At 37.8% G+C, this 19,811-nt stretch overlaps 1 protein-coding gene across 3 annotated transcripts in view; it reads right to left on the reverse strand.

Moving 5' to 3' along the window:
• Positions 1-19,811, reverse strand: part of DCLK1 (doublecortin like kinase 1) — a 236,306-nt gene that overhangs the window by 105,511 nt on the left and 110,984 nt on the right. For all 3 annotated transcript variants that reach the window (XM_054271730.1, XM_054271731.1, XM_054271733.1), the window contains exon 4: positions 15,825-15,924. In XM_054271730.1, coding sequence (XP_054127705.1) covers positions 15,825-15,924 — 100 coding nt within the window. The remainder of the gene's footprint in view (positions 1-15,824; positions 15,925-19,811) is intronic.

The raw sequence follows: 19,811 nt of genomic DNA on the forward strand, positions 1-19,811 counted from the left end.
TGTCTAGACAGAGCCATACAGAAACATGGGCAGGATGTAAGGACTTTAAACTAGAAGAAGATAGATTTAGACTAGATATTAGGAAGATATTTTTTACAATGAGGCTAGTGAAACCCTGGAACAGGGTTGCCCAGAGAAGTGATAGATGCTCCATCCCTGGAAACAGTCAAGGTCTGGATGGGACTCTGAGCAACCTGATCTAGTTGAAGATGTCCCTGCTCATTGGAAGGAGAGGGTTGGTATAGATGAGCTCTGAAGGTTCTTTCCAACCCAAACTATACTATGATGCCAAGATTCCAAAATTTCATGTCAGCCACACATGAAAAACACAAGACATCCAAAAGGCAGTGTCTGATTAAATACTCTCGTTTGCCTGAATTTGTACAGGGTGTGAGTAAAGGTATTTTGAAGCATTGTTGTCATCAAAAAGAACATTGTGTACTTGGTGTAGCACCATGAACTATTTCCCAAAGGGAAGATAAAGACATGAAAGCAGCTTTAAATAGTTTTGAGATATATTCATGCAGGTTATTTAAAAAGAGGGAGAAGGATATTTTCCCCTCATGTTTATCACTGATTATTTTCTGTTGCCCATCCACCTGACTGCACTATCATGACTACCAGAAGGAACCTCAGTAATATCAACAAAGAAAGATGTGAGACCTAAGTCTTAGGGGTGAGTCCAAGAAGTCTATTTCATGTGTGTGTGGGAGGACAGGAAAAGTTCTGGAAAATGTGGTGAAATTCGGCCACCAAATTTAGGAATACTTGTGGAAGAAGAGGTAACATTAGGAACTGTTCAGATGAAAGGTATTTTTTCTTAAGGGACTTCTAGCCTAGTTTAAAGGAGAATTATGTTCTAATCTTATTCAGAAAGCATCCATTATGTGCTTAGAAGATAATTATGCTAAGAATTTTTCTCTGTTATCTGTTGAGGAGAGAAACCGGTCATCTGAAATCTCTGCCATAGCCAATATATTACCATGATCTTATTAATCATGGACATTCTTCCTCAAATTATGTCTACAGGTGACTTTGTTCCCCTCAAAATTACCATATAAGCAAAAGGCATTTTTCAGAAGCTTGGTCTCTTAGGAAAGCAGGAAAATTCACAGCCTTCCTACTGAACTATTCTATTCTATTATTTCTTGAACAAATTCATCACAAAGTTATATTCATTGCTCTATTCAAATACATAAAGAGTATATGAAGAGCTAATGTGAAAACACAGATACAGATATTGCCATACATCACAGAAAACTGGTATGTTGCCATTCATTTGAGACTTTGGAGAAGGTGTGCCCTCCTTACACCTTCCAATGATAAAGCAAAATCACCCCACAGTATGTCAATATCCCGAGACAACAACATTTCAGTAGTTTAATGGAGACTACTTTCCTTAAAAAGGAAACCTCACTTACATCCAACCACAGCAATATAATTTTGAAAAAGTAACAAACAGAGTTCATGATAAACATTCCCTGAAGAGTTTCCATTACTGACAATATATATGCCTCTCTTTTCTTGAGAACAATCCCTGAACTTCCTTATTCAGGTTTCCTGTTGCAACAAGACCTATTTCCATCATTATGAAAGAACTCAGGATTCATTCTTAAGGAATGGTATGAAAGGCACTGGGCAAAAACAATAGTTGCAAGTTCCTCTATAATCTTTCAGATCCTATGATTTTGTGTATTAGATCTTGTGAGAATTAGCCTGGTACAGCTTCAGGCTAGAGGCATTTGCCCTTATCTTCAAAAATAAGAGCCATAAAAAATATTTATGAAGATCCCACTTGATCTTACAAAGATTCCTATTTTGCACTCTACCCATAAACTCCATTTACATTTAAACTATTCAAAGAAGGCCTGTTCTGTATTACAAGGAATTTCTGATATATACAATTGTATCTCCATCAGCAAACATCAGTCACCTATAGCAAGTTGCAAATACCTAAATAAGCACTTGGATCAAATTCAGAGTCAGAAATAATGACATTATAAAAGTAACAAGAGGAAATACTCAACATCCTATCTCACTGAAGATGCACAATGCAATGCAAGTTATATTAGTGTTCAATACATGAAAAATCCAAGGAATGCACAATCCCAAAAAAAAAAAAAAATCTATCCATTAGGTTTACTTCTAATGCAACACAGAAATACACACTACCAAGGAAATTCTTATTTTAGCTAGAAAACCTCATCAGCACTTCTGCAATGGGAATTAACCTCTTTGACCTCAGCTAGAACCAAACCTTGGGGCTGAGAAAGCAACGCTTAAGAGAGGACCCAGGAAAAGGATTGAAATGACAAAAAAAGCATGTTCTCCAGAAATCATGACGTCACTTGTTGACTGAAAACATTTTAGCACATTCCTGGAGCCTAGACACAAAGTACTTGATAAGACTTTCAGCACCAGAGCTCGTGAAAAACCATGGTTCCCATATAAGGAGTCTGCTGAGATATCAATTCATGAATCACTTTATGAAACTCTCAACCCTGATATTAACTGACAAAGGCTTGGCCCCTTCCAAAGCTGCTTCACTCTTCAGACCAGCTACCAGACACAAGCTCAATACAATAAGAATTTTATGTCTTTTAACAAGGCCACATGCTACTTCTGTGCCCAAAAAGTTCTGAAAATTTAAATGCGCACTGCATTTTTCAACCCGATCAAGATTTCAGAAACTCTAGGCATAAATGGGGAGATGAACAGTAAAGTATATATTAAAGTACCACAAAGCAGAAAAGGAATAAGAGCACATTATTTGTACTAGGTTTGGACTCTTAATTTTATTTTTTTCAGTGCTTGGGCACAAGTTTCTTCAAATAACGTACAACATCTTGTTGGACTATTTGTACAATACTAGCTTGTAAGGAATTCATTCGTTGCAATGTTAGTGTCCCAGTGAATTTAAGAACAGTTAAATAACTGCTGTAGTAACATTCTTGTTGCACAAGACATGAAACACGGTCATTCTTAAGTAATTTACAAGTTACACTTTTCTATACTGTTATTCTACTTTTTTTCCAATTAAAAAATTACTTTCAATTTGGTATAGGTTCCCAAAGCATTGATAACAAAAGTGTTTGACTCACAGAGAAATTAGAAATATATGGGTAGATCATAAAACTCCAGAAAAAAATGCAGGAACTTAAGAGAAAAATATTTATTTCACACAGTATGAAGGATAAAAAAAAAACAAACTGTTTAATCAGTTTTAAAAGTAAAAGTAACCATAAGTTCTCTTTTCACTCACATGCTATCAATAAAAAAAACCCCAGGCACTGTACTAACTGAAGTTCACCATTTACTTAATGTATGTGAAATGTCTAAGTTCATTGACAATAAGAACAAAGATACCTATAACCACAAAACTAAAAGTACTGGTGTGATTAAGGAGCTATGCCTATAACATTTTGGTTTATGGACGCAACTTAAGAAAGGGTGAAGTTTCTTGGCTCTGGACTCACATTTTCAAGGCTTAAGGTTCCTTCACTCTCAAAGCATTTTCATGGATGCAAAGCAGATTCCCAAGACCATGGTCCACCAAGGTGACAAAGTGACACATGATATGGCCATGCCAGTCAATGGGGCCAGCACAAGCAACAAGAACACCCACAAAGGGGCTTCATTCCATTACCTGGCAATTAGCAAACACACTTAAACAGATGACAATTAATGTTTAATGCCTGGGTATTTTTGCTTGTAAGGGATGGTGGATACAGACACTGCCAACTATCCTAGGAAGGAAAGAGCTGAATGGAAGTCCTTTTTCTCCCTGATGCATGTCCTTACTTACTAGACTGTAGAAACATGCACCTTCTTCCTTCTTTAGTTTCATGTGTCTTGAATTCCTGCACGCAAAATATCAGGACACCTGTTTTGGAGGTGGAAAATGTGGACCAGTGCCAGAAAAGAATCAGATTACTTTAGTCTACCAGAAAGTCATTGGTTCTGGTACCTCGTATAGCTCTATCCATGTGTAGGGCTTTAAGCTATAATTACAGATTTGTCTATGACAAGAATATCAGGTATTTTGGAATCCTGTCAAAAATGTTGCCTGTTCTGTGCTACCTTGCTGTGCACCTACAGTACTTATTATGAAACTACTGTCACGCTTACTTTGCATTTCCTGCAGGTTTTCCTCTCATCTTGTCCTTTATCAAACATCATCCATCCATCCATTTAAAAGAAAGTGTTATATCCCAGGGCAGTGGGGAAGGTGTAGGTGTTATGGAGGTGGCTGTAGGCTCCTTTTACACCATGCCTCTGACTTCCCTATAAAAAGCTGTATCCAAATCTAGACCAATTCACCAACCACCAATCACACACTTCTCCAAATAATGCAATTATTCAAAATTCTAACGTGTGTAACTGGTATGAATTCAGTTTGGGTTGGCAGGAACATGTAAGTAGGTGTAGATTGCTTGTAAGGGGTAGGAAAAGGAGATTAAACTTTTAAAAATTGATTTAAAAAGTAGAGAAGGAGTTATAAAAGCTGCATTTTTGTCCCATTTAAACACAAGCTGTTATGTAAGTGTCTGCAGCAGTAGGTCTGGTTTTAAAGAAAGTTAAAGACGCACACGCTGGCTCTCTTGCAGCACATAAAGTTATTTAATATACCTCAAGAAATTGAAAATATTACAGACTGATTTTTTTTCTAGTTAGCATCTCAAATCTGCCTGTAATAAGAGTATTAAAAGTTAGCTGGCAGAAATTTTTAAAGAAAAAAAAAATATAAAATGATGTCTGAAAAAATTAAACCACCTGGTAATGTAATGGCTTTTTAAAATAACAATACTTGGGAGGCCCTCAAAAAAAAATGTTTACAGTGTCAAATATTATCAGGTTTGAATGTTTTTATCAAATTTTCACATGCATAATAAAAAAAAATATTGAACTGCAACACCAGAGAAATATCAAACTAATGACAGCCTAAGGAATCTACAAATGGGTACAGGAAAAAAGGCCAAACTGGAGATTCCAGCTTACTACAGTATGGATCTTCTCAACAGTTACTTTTTACAGATGAATCCCCTAGGCACCAAACAATTAAAGACAGCACTCTCACCAAAGCAAAGCACTGTGATTTGCTGACATTGTTAAACCAATATTCACACCTGGACTATCATGCCTCACACCATGAGCTGTGCTGCAAGGTGGGCAACAAAACCCACCTGCCATCTACAGGCACACAGAGTTTTTCAGACCACCCACGTTTTTGCTTCTTCAACCTCCACAACAGTACCAAGCAGACTTATCGCAACATTGCTTTACCTGTCAACAGAAAACCCAGAAATTAAGTCTCCCAAGTTAAAAAATGTCAAGGACTCCAGAGCTGTCTCTAATTTAAAAATCCCTGGGCAGCTTTTGCCTCTAATATTAATGGGTTCTCCTTGAATGCTATCTGGTTCAGGCAATTACATTTTACTATAATTATTTAGATAAAACTAAAGTAAACAGGCTGAGTCATCCTGGCAATAGGCTAACAGTGGGATATCTGGAAAATGTGGCTTTACTAAGAACATCTGCTAACACCACAACACTTACTGAGGTGTGTAAAGTCCCAGTGACAGGGTTTTTTTCTTCTGAGAAAGTTTAAATAATTGCAGATTGAAAATGCATGTTGGGTCGGAAATAGCCCATGAAACCATCCCTCATTCTGTGTACACAGCATATTTCAGAGACTGGTCAGAGGAGTGTTTTGAAGTTTACACAGGAGTTTATTCATAGGCTGATGTCCTCTCTGAAAACTCAGAGAGACTATTTTTATTCAATACAGACAGTCAGATTAACAAAAAAAGATAGAAAAACTTTATTTATATCAGGGGTTTTCCTTCACAGGAAGGTCCAGAGCACTAAATGCTGTTGCTGTCTTAATAGCCTATACAAACTCATTTTACCCCCAATAGTGACAGGTCTCACTTCTACATGATACACTTTGCAGCTGACTCAACTTCTGCATTCTTTTTTGGGACAGTCATTTGCATTTCTCCAAGGATTCTGATTAGGAAGGGGGTTTTTCTCCCATGATGCATTTTATTTTTTGCTGAATATAGAAGCCAAGAAATTGAGATAGTAGATCTGTCATTATTACACTGTATCATGACCTCAGATTGCGATGGTTTGTTATGTTTTTGTGTTTTTTTTAATCTCCACATCTGGCTAAAAACCTTTATTCAAAATCAGCATAATTTTTGCAAATGTGACTACATGACTATTTCCATGTTTGGTATCGACATATTTACTGAGCAATTCCTTTTAGGCTTTCCATTTTCTGTCTGTTGAACTTTGGACCCTTACCAATGTATTTTGGACAGATGCAAACCTAAGACAGCTTTTGGCTTGCTTTTTGATTGAAATTCCAAACCTCCTCCAACATTCAAGTCCCCGGACTCTTAAGTCTAATGAACTACACTGACTAATTCTTTTGAATTTTCAAATTTCTCCTTCTTAATATAATAAAACCTTTAATATTGGACTGGTTTCATTTTCTGGTCAACACAAATGAAATCAGTATATGATTACAACATCTAATGCTCTTCTTAAGAGAGCTTTTTTATAATATCATTATTATTAACAGCACTAAATCTAGGTGGATAAATGTTCCCACTTATCACTAGCAGTATTTTGTCTGTAATATGCATCTAGAAAGTCTGAGGTACCTCATGATACACTAGAATTTCTCCTGCTGCTAAGAACTATCACAGCTATCTCTCTGCATGCAGTCTGAGCTATGATCCCAGAAGACTCCCACCAGAAACTCCAGAGAGAGCTCCTCCCTAAAGTGATTTTCAAAAAGTATCCTGTTTTATTTATGCAGGTTTGTCCTTATTATTAAATGCTTAAGTATTAATTTAAAAACTCCATTTTCAAAGTCGATTTCAAGTATTTACTTGATCCCAAAGTTAGGCTCCCTGTTGTATATTTCCCACAGCTTCCCAATTTATACTTTTAAGCAGAAAAGAATATCACCTATCTTACAGCCCTGCAGTATACAGCAGCTACTGTGCAAAAATAAATCTATTCCATTTTCTGAAGTCACTTATTCTGCAAACATTAATATGTGCTTGCAAAACAGAAAGAGCATGTACAGTTTAAGACAGAAATAATTTGTATAAAGCTTCATCAAATTTGTTCTCTTCCAGGATTTTTTTCTTCCTGAACACGGTGTCCTCATCAGAAACTGCCTTACTCTCTAAGTTGCCTTCTTTTTCTTGCTAGAAAATCTTAACAGTTCCAAGTAGCTGAGGAAAAATTTTTCTCTTTTGTTCCAGTGTAATAGAAAAGACTAAGCAACTTAAATTTCTTTGTCTTTTAACTACTCTCTACTCCATTAGGAAAAATTAGCAATCTTTTACAACCTTTCCTTGGATGAGATCCTTCATTTAAAAGAATGAAATTTCATGTTACCCCCCTTCTTGCCTTAATAAATTTTAGAGTCCCTAGAAGATTTTCTTTCAAAAAGAAAAACAAAACAAAACCAGGGTTACAATTCCTCTAGAACAAAATTTCCAAAAGCTCTGACTGAAGAATAAAAGAAGCCAAATCAGAGCTCCATGACCTACCACCTACGAGTGTTCAATTCCATGGCAACATGAGACTTCCTAAAGATTACTCAGCCTTATACTGCTTTATGCATATTATTAGCATCCAGTTCTCCTGCAGGGAGCTATGCTCAGAAAAAAGTTTCTTCGAAGGTGAGTGTTTACAGAAGCAACCTGAGCTGTCAGGTAAGACTTTTGAGGTTTTCCATGGAAAATCTCTGCAGGTTACATTTTGTACATAACAGCACCAAAGCACTCTTGCAGCACACACTGTGAGCCACCAGTTTTGCAGCACAGACCAACACAGCCATCATTCAGAAGTCTTCTACTGGCCTTCATACCTGATACATTTGTGTCTGTATACACACCATCTCAATGAATAGGTATGACTATAAAATATCTATCATTGGTTTATTCCACTTTCATCACTTTTAAATATTTTCCAGGTTGTGTTTGATTCTCTCTCAGCTGCTGTGCTGAAGTCCATGTTTGATAACACTTTAAAAGAAAGGTTTTAATGAGTATTAAGCATGAAGACATTTTCCTCATATGCCTTCAGAACTTTTTTGTTTTCTAAAAGCTAAATAACTCTGGATTTTGAATGATTATGCTCTTTTCAATGTATTTTGCCAGTATAAAAGTAACTGGACAGCTCTGGCACTAAAAAAAATTGTGCACATACTTTGTCAAGACATGACAAAACTCCAGGTATAGGGCCTGTATCTATAATGAAAAGTATAAAATTACAGTGATCAATTTAGCAAGTCAGTCCAATTTTACTGCTGGTGAGTCTAATCTCCATACAAAATCTCTGGTACAACCATCCACCCAACAAACAGGCAGGTCTCCAGGGCAAATCCTAATGCACTTTAGCAGTTGCACATTTTGTTCCGGTTCTCAGACTGAGAATGAGGAAGCACTGATGACACAAGAACTATTCATGTCAAAGCTGTGTCATGCAAATTTGTAATGGGACTATGCTGCTCACCAAAGGATCTCCGGCCAACAGAACACCATTTCAGAAATTGATCAGATTCTAATAGTTTCCAGCATTTTAAAGTATCTTCAAACTGTGAAAAGTAGTGGCCAAGATTACCAACACTGTATGCTCCATTCTACCTGGCCAATTAACGAGACAAGAAAAGCACAAAGATAAACATACAGAAAAGGTAATTTCTAAACATCTCTGATGTGAAACTTCTCTATGCTCTTCACCAGTCTACTCAACAAACTTGGTGGAGGAGGTTATAACATACAGCTAATATCTTCTACTTCCATCATCACTAGAACTGGAAAAGTGAAATGAAGAACGTCTCCTAAAAAGAACTGAAAGTAAGCTGCTATTTTGGAAGCTACCATCTTCTGAGGATCAGACTGAACACACAAGCTCCAAACTAAACTTGTGATCTCGCATTTGGAATATTATACAAACTGGAATATCATCAAAGGCTGCAAAATGAAGCAACTTCCATGGCAAAAGAACAGATAAGAGACAGTCAAAGTAAGAGCCTGAATCCCAAGATCTATCCTGTTGTGTGTATCAAATTTCTGGTTTTATTATTTCCCCAGAACTGAAAATTTGTTTTAAAAAGTAGTCATAAATATTGGAATTGCACTTTCTGCATTTGGGTATACAACTGAGATGTTCACAGTTTGGGAAAATAGCTCAACATGTTCTGCAAGAAACATGTTCTCCTGGACCACCTGAATAATCTAAATACTCAAGAAGTTACAAGAAAGAATCAAAATGAAAGAGCAAAAATACCAAGCTATAGAAAACCAATAAATATCCACTCTACTCTCTTATTTACTATTTAATAACACTAGCAGTTATGATTAAATTCCCTTGTACATTAGATAATGATATTGATGATGCTTAATAACAATTTCTCTTTTTTTTTAATAAGCTGAACTTTTATAAATTCCCAACATAAATACAATTTATTACTATGTAAATGTTATTGAGGATATCCTTGATATTTCTGGGTGCAAAATTTTTAGCGCTTTTATATCCAAAATGAGCTTTACTGCTGAAAAAGGTTGAGGGAATTTGCACACTCAAACCTCATTATGCAAATGAAATGGGAATTTCCACCAGTTCTAGTTTATTGGATAGCATTTCATTCATGCTATTTTTAACAGACATCTGGGGAAGCAAATACTGCAAAAACATATTGAAGAACATTTGGTTCAATGAGCAGAATGAATTAGCACTAACTGCAGTTTTACTGTTTGGCCAGTTTCAATGGCTGTTTTGTAAGCTGTAAGTGACCACAAATTTTCCTGGCTATTCATACAGGCAACTCCTTCTCTGCAACATGGATGAAATGTGATAACTATGCAAATATACATGCATGCATGGCAAGGAGTTGGGGACAGGAGCATGCATTTCAGGGTAAATCTGGACTGGAAAGCACATATGTTATCTTCTTGAAAGGTCTAACATCCCTTATTCGTGTCTATATATCTGCCAGCTGTGGGGGGAGGGGGGGAAGCAAAGATTTTATGGTTTAAGTGGCCAAGCTTTCTCTGCTAGAGATGCTTAGGCAGAAAGGTGAGAAGCAATGTCTCAAGTTAATGCATCTGTAAAACACAGTGGAGAATACTGAAAGCAAATTTGCAGACAACAAATAAATAAATGTGCTTTTGCAATTGAGAACATAACTATAAAAAAGGCATGTATTAAAAGAGAAATGCTGCATAGAATAAACCTGAAGCTCTTTAAATGCATTTTTCATGTGAGCAGCTCATTTGACTCAAGTGCTACTACAGATTTTATTTAATGAACGCCACATGATATTATATTAACAGCCACCTGACGATCACGCTAACAGCCTGTTCTGAGGATTTCACTGAAGATCAGCATCCTCCTTTTAAGAGTTTAACACAACAGAAACAAGTGAGTCACTCACACGCTGCCATACGGCCAAGTACTTCCAGGCAGCCAGGGCCGAGCTGGAAGCACGTGTCTAGGGAGGGAGGTACTTCCAGCACAGCTGGACACAGGTGGTCTCAGTGAGAGGTTTGAGTTTTGGGAAAAGTTGTGGAACGTCCCTCTACTGGATAAAAGAGAGACCCTGTTAATGTACTTATTGTGAGGAAGGGAATGAGGACAAGTACTGATGTGCCAAATGGGAGGGAGCTGAGGATACCGTGCAACTGCACTAAAGAGGGTGGAGATGAAAATGGAGGTCCTGTAGTAGGAAGATAAAGGGGGCATTGGATGCAAAGCCATTGGAAAAACAACTTCTTTCCTTCTTGCCTTTCTGAACCATCAGTCTAAGTGGTAGATCCAGCCAGAGTCTGGCCTCTCTTGCCTTTGTTTCTTTCTCACACACAGAATATCTGTTTCCAAGGCCCAGCAGTTGTTGACATTTGAAAATATCACACTGCAGTGGAACACTTTATATTTACGCCTCTGTTGAAAGCAAAGTTGTATCTCAAAGTCCCCAGAACCCACCATTACTTTGCAATTGCCAAAGCACGAGTTTTTGATGAGGGCAGAGTAAGTCAGCCAGCATGCTCTCCACTCCTAATCCAGCCAAAAGCTGCTTAACACATCAGTCTCTGTCCTATAAATCAGGGTAGATGAGGACTATAACTGATTTCCCTTTCCTGCCTCTTTTAGGAAGGACAGATTAATGAAGGTTGCAGAGACATGACAGCTATTAACAGGGATAAACATGATACCCCTGACCTTAACTGCAGTTCCTGGATCAGATGCGGGTGCACGCCTCCATGCGCACACGCACGTGCGTGCGGACACCACAGGACTCAGATTTTCCTGGCAAGTTGTCTGCTGCTGGCAAGCTGAAGCAGTAACGCTGCTGGCCCAGAGATGCTGAGCTGAGGACTAGCACAGGCCAGCAAAGTCTAAGTGAAATTAGGTTTCAAAGTTCCAGTCCTAATTTCTCCCTAAAACGGGGTCATTCTCCTCATTGTTTCCATAACAGTAATATGTGCTTTTGACAAGCAATCTGCACTTGTTTTCACATCCAGACATTCTGTATTGGTTACACTCTGCTTGGAGGCACAGACATTGGCTTTGGCCAGCTGAGATTGCAGCTTTTGTACATGATGCACCTCAGTACATGATGAAGTCTGCCACACCTTTTGTGTGCAACTCTCAAGGTTCCAAAGAACTCAGAAAGCATTAACAGAACATAAAAAAATAATTTAATAAAAAAAAAAAAGTCAGACACTGCCAGCCTCAAAGCTCTCTTATTTTACAGTGCTGAGAAAGAAATAACTATATAAGCAGAGGAGATGTTCTGAATTAGGGCAAATCTCATGAATTACTCACATTGCAAAATCCTATTTAGGTGCCTAAATAATAGCTGATTGCAAATATTTTTGTGAGAGTGGCCCTTAAACCTTAATCTTTGCCAACACACAGCTAAGGGCTATTGAAAGGCATCCCCTGACCTCTTCTTTGAAAACTGAACAACCATGAGTTAAAGAAAACCTGGGATTTCTGGGAGACTTTCCAAAACTGCAAGCTCACAATGCCTGAAGCAGTCACTGCTATACTCTACGCTGAGGAATTCTTTCTTCTTGCAAGCTGCTGCAATGTGTGCTTCATTCATGTAATGCTTTTGTGCTTACATACCCCATAAAACTTTTTATGCAAATAGCATCACCACTGACACTTGACAAACAAGGAGCATTTACTTCTTAGTTTTACCCACATACATTCTTATGTCCCATCAGCAGCTCTCATGATGAAAGTGTGTGTGGCTATCATATCTATTGATCATGTCAGATATGGAGATGATTGCTAGGAATTATGATGGTGCCTATTGTTTCTGAATTTCATGCAATAAACAGCATGTTTAGCATGAAAACCATCTGTACATCCAGGCAGGGAAGAAACTACAATGTATAGTGAGGACTGCTTGTTTTTCTTCCTCTTTGATGGATCCCTAATTAACTGACTTTTCTTAGCTGATTGCCAAGGGGATATGCAATGCCTTTTCCTGAAAGACATAAAGCAGAGAAGGGAGATGACATGAAGAAGGAACACATAGCCTCATTCAAGGGCAGGTTTGAGCCTGGAGTCAAAGCAAAGCTGACCTAATTATTCAGCCTAAAGAAAAGAAAATTGATGAGCCCATGGATTTTTTCAAAGAAAAAGGAATCATCTGTTTCCCATGGTCCAAGCAGATAAGACATGTAGTAATGAATTTCATTTATAGCAAGGGAATCTGGGGAAGATAGCTGAAAAACAGTAAGAAGAGTTTACCACTGGCACAGAATGTCTTGGGAAGATACAGCTTCTTCCTCATCACAGGCTTTAGAGGGACTTGTTAGCCAAGTATGCCAGAAAATAAATGTGGAATGTTAATCTCAAACTCAGATGAGGAGATCAATTAACTGACTTCTAGACTGGTTTTTCTAAATTTCTGATTCTGTGGCTTTTAGAATAGAAGTGCTATCCAAAGGCAAGAGCAAGCCACAGGAGCAGAAGAAACAAAGATGACTACAAATAATGCAAACTGATGAGATTTTAAATTTTTCCTTTCTGATAGGGTGGAATTAATCTCATCCTAAAAGCTTTTTAAGCAACTTTAAAACACAAACTATAGACAAGAAGAGCTACATTAGGCATATAGATGCCTTTAGAGAAGCAAACCAGACATTTCTGGAGCATACGTCATATGAACTGTTCAAAACATCCACTTTCAACTGAGTCAACCAAACATCTACCATCTACTTTGTCAGTAAGTCTAAGGGCTTTTTTTCACTGGGAAAGAAATCTGCTGGGAATGGCTCAGTCCCAGGCAACTACCTACGTGCAGCTACCTCATGTTAGCTACAATGGATCCCAGTACAGGTGACTGGTTTCCCAACCCCCAATTTTGCCTCCTGCTTGCCAGGAGTTCTGAACCCAGACCACAAAACAATGGCCTTCCTCTTCCTCCCTGAGAAGTAATTCCCAAAACCCCAGAACCCTGATTATTTATAAATTTCTTCTCTCTACTTTTCTTTCCTGCCTCCAAATTTTGCTTTTCTTTACTCCTCCTGCTGCAACATCTTCACTGTTATCACCTGGCTGAACCTGGAAGATACTGGAGAGATGTAGTGACAAGCCAGCAGCGTTGCTTCAAGATGCTTTTCAGGGAAGCAGAGACAGGCTTTACAAGCCCTGCACAGTTGGACAGCACTTCCTAATACTTGTAATGTTCTTAGATTAGCTATGAGGAATGCACAGACATGGCATCGTGATCACACAAACTTTGTTTGCCAAGCAAAACAAGTTAAAAGCTCCTTATAAGAAACATTATTTTCTCTCCAACTCTTGCTCCTGCTCAGAGAAGGCTGACTAGATGCATATCAGTTGGTACATCAGCTATTACTGGCAAGCAACCTAAACAAGTTCTCTGATATCAAACCTCCTGAAAAAGAGAGAGCAAAGTTGGTGTACGCTTCTCAAAGAAATTAGAGATACAGTCTGATTTTCTCCTCTTTCTTCATTCCTGCAGTAAAAGAACAGTCAATGTTCACTGAATCTTTAGCCGGTAGAAAAGCAAACACTACAACAAATAGCTAAAGTTGTGTTTTCAGCATAGATTTTTAGGATTTCTCTTTTCTTAAGATCAGTAAAAAATGGTTTTAAGCACCAAAGTTTTAGACAAAGATACTGCTTACTCAAAGAAATGTTGATATATCAGACGAACAAAGACTAAGCAGAGTCAGGCAATGTCTGTACTTTGGCACTAGACCTCCAAAAACCAACTACACACTTCCAAAAGGGATTTCGACAAATCTGTTGTCAGCATTTCTTGAGTCTTTGCTGGAAAAACTGCCACACGGTTCACTGTGAGGAGACACTGTGCAGCCACCAGTGTCATCCTTCAGATGAGAGAAACAAGTGAATCCAGACTACACAGCCAACTATCCTCTCCTTAAAGGCAAGGACATCCATTCTGAGCACAAAGCCACCAGAGAAACTCCTTTGCTGGTCAAATGCCCCCTCACCTTTCTAATTCCCATTCCAAAAATGGCTAAAGCCACTTTTTCACCATTGGTACCTTTTGCCTTAGAGTCAACTACAGCAATTTCATTACTGCAAAGTGCAGATCTGGTGCTCTACTTCGATTTTTATTTCCATATGAGGTCCTCTAGAGGAATGCACAGGGTGTTCTTGCTTCTGTCTGTGCCTGACACAAAAGGTCATTGCTGTGCCCAGGAGACACCTCCTTTTTCAGAGTCATCCTTCAACTCACAGAGCCAGGTCTGCGCAAGTTGCTGCCTTCTGCTCCTACACAGGCTAACGGAGCATTTGTCTGGATCTGGGAAAACCAAGAGGCCCTCCAGCTTCACAGGTTAGTCAGAAAAATACAATTACACCATCTTGAACTGTGAGAGAATAACTGCATCAAAAACCATGATGAAGTGGTGAAGCTAAACAGATACACACATAATGACTGTGAAGTGGTTATTGCTGTAACAAAATCTTCTGTGACTGATTCTTCAGCCAAGTGTTCTTTCAGACCTTCGACAGTTTAAAAAAATATTAGAGATTTTGATACCAATGGATTACAAAGATATCATGGAGGGAGAAAGAGTGTAGGAGCAATAAAACTTTCACTGTGTCTTGTTATGCACAAAAATAAATTCAATGTTGTTGACAGCTTTCTTTGTTTGTTTAAATGCACAAAGCCTATAGTTAGTTTTTTCTTCTTTTTCCTTACAACTGTGATTCCCAAGTCAGGAATATTCTTTGTAACAATGAAGGTATCTGAAAACAAAACATGTATTTTCCTTAGAGAATTACATACATTGATTTCATTACTGTATTAGTCAGCCTCTGAAAAACAGAACTCATTGAATTTTCTCAGATGACTTTGTCTGCCTTTGCTGATTACATTTATCTTCCACATAGAATTGCATTTGTCTTTCTTTATCACATAACTTAAACTGAATCATTAACTAAATCTCAATGGTAGATACTGGGAGCCTAAGAAATTGTGATTAAAAAAAACAGAATAAATTCAAAGTCAAAACATGAAAGGTGTTACCAAAAAAAAAGGAATTCCACCAAACACGACTTTTCATACAATATGTGAAATTCAGGCTGAATCAAGTTTTATGCTGCAATAGGCAGACAGCTTTATTGTTGCTTTCAATTCTCTTATTTTCAGTATTTTGAAATAAAATATTTCTTCTATTTCTGAACTCAATCCAGGTCATACTACTTTAGTTTAATTAGCATGATATGGAAATCTGCCCTTTACTCTCAATGTAAGCATTTAAAAAAATACATCTTACCACTTTCATCCAGCAAGAAATCATCTTGGTAACGGAACTTTTCTGGTCCACATGCAATAAAAATGTCATCATCGCCGAAAAAATCCTGAAGGCACATCACCTACAAGGAAAAAGGAAAAGAAGGCTTTGTATGAAATACCTCACCATCAGAATTGTAACAATAAATCCCTCTGTCTCCATCTGCATGAAAATTCTTCACTTTTAATGGAATCAACAGGGCTTCATCTCCAGATAAATTTCAAAGCTGTGCTCTGACCATCTGTTACAAGTGAGAAACACTTTTATGGACACTGCAGGGAAAGATAAGACAAAAAGCCATAACTGTCAGATTTATTACATGATGCATCTATGGTATGAGGTAAACGCCTTCTGTTTGCGCACAAGGTACCATTCAGCAGTTAGTGGGTAATTAATTTGCTTTTCAGTTCACATCTCCATTTGGCTGCAATGAAACAAGGTTGCAGCTTTGTATGCAGAATGAAATGCAGGTATTTCAGCAAAATCTCTCTGACAGGGAATCAAACTCCCATAGGTGAACTAAGCCTCCTTCACAAATCTCCCCCTATGCCAGAGTGAACGGGAAGATCCCTTTGAAGGCACCAAGCTGAACGGGCAAGTCAGATGAGCTGGGAACAAGTCTTCAAGTACTGAGTAAAAGGATATTCTCTTTCTACCCCATATATGAACAGTCAGGATTACACTGGTGTGCTTTTATGTCCCTACAGGAGATTTCAGAGACTTTATTGCAGTTTTTCAGTATCTAAAGAGGGCTTGGAAGAAAAGTGAGGACGGAATTTTTAGTAGGGCTTGTTGTAACGGGACAAGAGGTAATGGTTTTAAATTAAAAGAGGGCAGATATAAGGAAGTTTTTTACAATAAGGAGAGTGAAACACTGGAACAGGTTGCCCAGAGAGGTGGTAGATGATCCATCCTTGGAAACATTCTAAGTCAAGAGTTGGATGCAACTCTGAGCAACCTGATTTATTTGAAGATGTCCCTGCTTGTGGCAGGGATGTTGGAACTAGGTGAGCTTTAAGTCCCTTCCAACCTAAATCATTCTATTCTATGATTTCCTTACAACAGCTTTTAGTTATTTTACAAGGCACTGCTTAAAAATTCAATCTTTCCAATCATATGGAATCATATTAAACAAAGAATCAGTGACTTTTACCAAAAACTGACTTTGGACTTACTGATACATCTCTGAAAAATTTTAAAAACTAATTAGATGTCTATCCACCTCTAAAACAAAAATACTTAATAAAGTCTGTTCTCACTTCACATTCACAAGATTCTAGAAGAGTAGGCTTACTTAAATATTTTTATATTGAGTTTTGCAATGAAATAGCACACTGATGTTTGAACAGGTTAATTTCACAGAGTTTCAACTCTACAGTCAGCAAAGCAACACATCAACAGTCTCTAAAGAATTTACAAAACAGTTGAGAACAGTCCAGCTCATATAAACAAGTCCCTTCAGAAAAAGCATTTAAAGTCTACAAAAACACAAGTGAAAGAGTTACCTAATGAGATTTTGCCAGATTTTTGCATGAAAAGTACCCCCACCAATCTCAAGAAACTGGTGTCTAGGGGTTATAAAATTCATGTCATCATTCCCAGAAACATGGCTGAAGGCTTTGACATCCACAACAGTTATGAGCCTCTATAGCAGGAATGACATAAAGAGGAACAATAGAGCTACATGTCGTGACTTGCTTGTAGACAACTATTCATAATTAAAACAATTTTAAAGGAAGAACATAAGTAAATTAAAAAAAAAAAAAAAAGGAAACTGAGAGAACAACAACTAGATGAAATAAATACCAAAAGAAGAACAAAGGTTTTTCCTAAATTATCCTTTCCTTAAGCAAAGCATGTTCTTTTAAATTCAGATCCACCACAACCCTATTTCTATGACCACTGTCATCTTTACACTACACACTACCTGAACATCAACATCAAAAATGTAAATATTTGACAGAGCTTTAGACCATGTTCCTACTCAGTTTATGTTCTATTACTGTATCAGCCTCAGCAACGTTTAAATAAACTCATTTGCTTCCCATCTTTCTTTTTTGTCCACAAGACATATCCTGCCTATCTTCCCACCCCATACTCCCACCAAACTTCAAACAGCTCTTCCCTTCAGTCAAGTTCCTCTGAAATTGCCACCTCTCCCACTGCATGTACAAAACTACTAATTTGCAGAATAACATTAAAAATCCTGTGATTTCCTTTTTGCTTCCCCAGTTTGACACACTTTTGGGGAGCGATAACTTTAACATTTGTCTTTATACCAAGCAGAGTATTAGAATCAAATCAGCAATAAGCAACTCTAGGCACAAAGTTGAGCTATTTTGACAGCAAACATAAATACAAATTAAATTCACATTTGAGAGAAAAAAAATATAGATTTAATAAAACCCAAAAATGGTTGGCTCTGCCCAGTTAAGAGAGTTTCTTTGAAGCCTAAACAAGACATTAAAATTCAGGTAGCAACACTTAACCAGGCTCAACTACGCCAATTTTTAAAGCATCTCAGGTTCAATCAGTGCAATTTAAATGCAAATAAGAAAGAAAATAGGATTAACACACAAAAAATAATTTGTGCTTAGATATCTTTGTGTTTTATTAAACTTTACACTTATAATTTAAAGTGTTCTTATGCTTGCCTCTTTTCTCCTTGCCCTCAGTTTCATACTCTATATGTAAAATTACAGCTTTTCTTGCCTCCTGAAATTTTAATAATTTTGGAATTATAATAGTAGCTCTTAGAAAGGTTGTAGCAAGATCACAATTTCCTTTCCAATCCATCTTCTTCCAGAGTAACTTTTCTTAAGGCTTCCATTACTTTTGTATACTGCTATTGGAAGCCCTGAGATGTCCTTCACCATTTTCTATCCCTTCTGTCTCTGCATCCCTGGCCCTCTCTGCAAGTTCACACTCCTCAGCAGTTAAATTAAAAGGCATCTGACACATACACAGCACCCCCTTTCAGGCTTTTTTGGAGAGAAATCTGCAAACACTTGGTATTCACACCCAGTCATCAGCCAAGCAACAGGACCTGCTTTTTATTACCCATTTTCACTTTTGGAGAAGATGGTTCCTAAAAAGTCAGAGTTTAGAAGATCAAGAATTTTTCTCACCTAAGCTGGACCATACAAGTATTTTAGAGGTCAGTGTGCTCTGTTGCATGTGATCAACTTTAAAATTAGTCAGTTTTTACATCAGCAAATTACAAAAGCCTCCCTTGGACTTTTCTGTTGTTTTCAAGGCACAGAATCCATATTCTTTTTCACAAATAGATTTTTATTTTTCACAGGGGGGAAAACAAAGTCAATGCAGCCAAATGTATACCTTAAATAAAAACAAAAAAGAAAAAACACTGTCTGCCACACACATGGTATAAATACTCTGTGACTCTTTTTAACAAAAACCTTTCTGGTACAGAGATGTTATTTAACATTAATGGTGTCTCTCTTACACTTTATACAGTTTTTTACACTAACAAATAACAGTAGCATTAGCAGGGGCCAGGGAGTGCTTGCATTGGTGCTGAGAAAGACAACAAGCATCAGAAAGGAAAATCGATCACTAGTATAGGCTTTGGTTATAGGCAAGCCAGAAAAATAAAACTGGCTGACCTGGCAACAACCATAAAAAACAGAGGCAGAAAACTTTGTCAAGCCTAAAGTCCCCTCAGTAAGTTGTACACAGTGAAGCCTAGATTCTACACAAATCATCATTGCCCTAGTAAAAAACTCAAGACACGCACATGCCCTTCCAGTGGGAAGCACAGGCGTCTACCTATGACGACCCCCAAATTATTTTGCACCTCAGTAGCTGCTACTGTGCTTTGACCCTCTCGTGAAAGCACTACAGCAGCTGTGTCTCCAGAAAGGACCAGGGGGGACACCTGGATGGGCCAGGCACCCACAGCTGCCAGGGAAGCACAAAGCAGATCAGCAGAGCTGTCCCAGAAGGAGA

Source organism: Melozone crissalis, unplaced genomic scaffold (genome assembly GCF_028551555.1).
Source record: "Melozone crissalis strain CALT ecotype California unplaced genomic scaffold, PUWL_Pcris_2 ptg000013l_1, whole genome shotgun sequence".
Taxonomy (NCBI): Eukaryota; Metazoa; Chordata; class Aves; order Passeriformes; family Passerellidae; genus Melozone; species Melozone crissalis.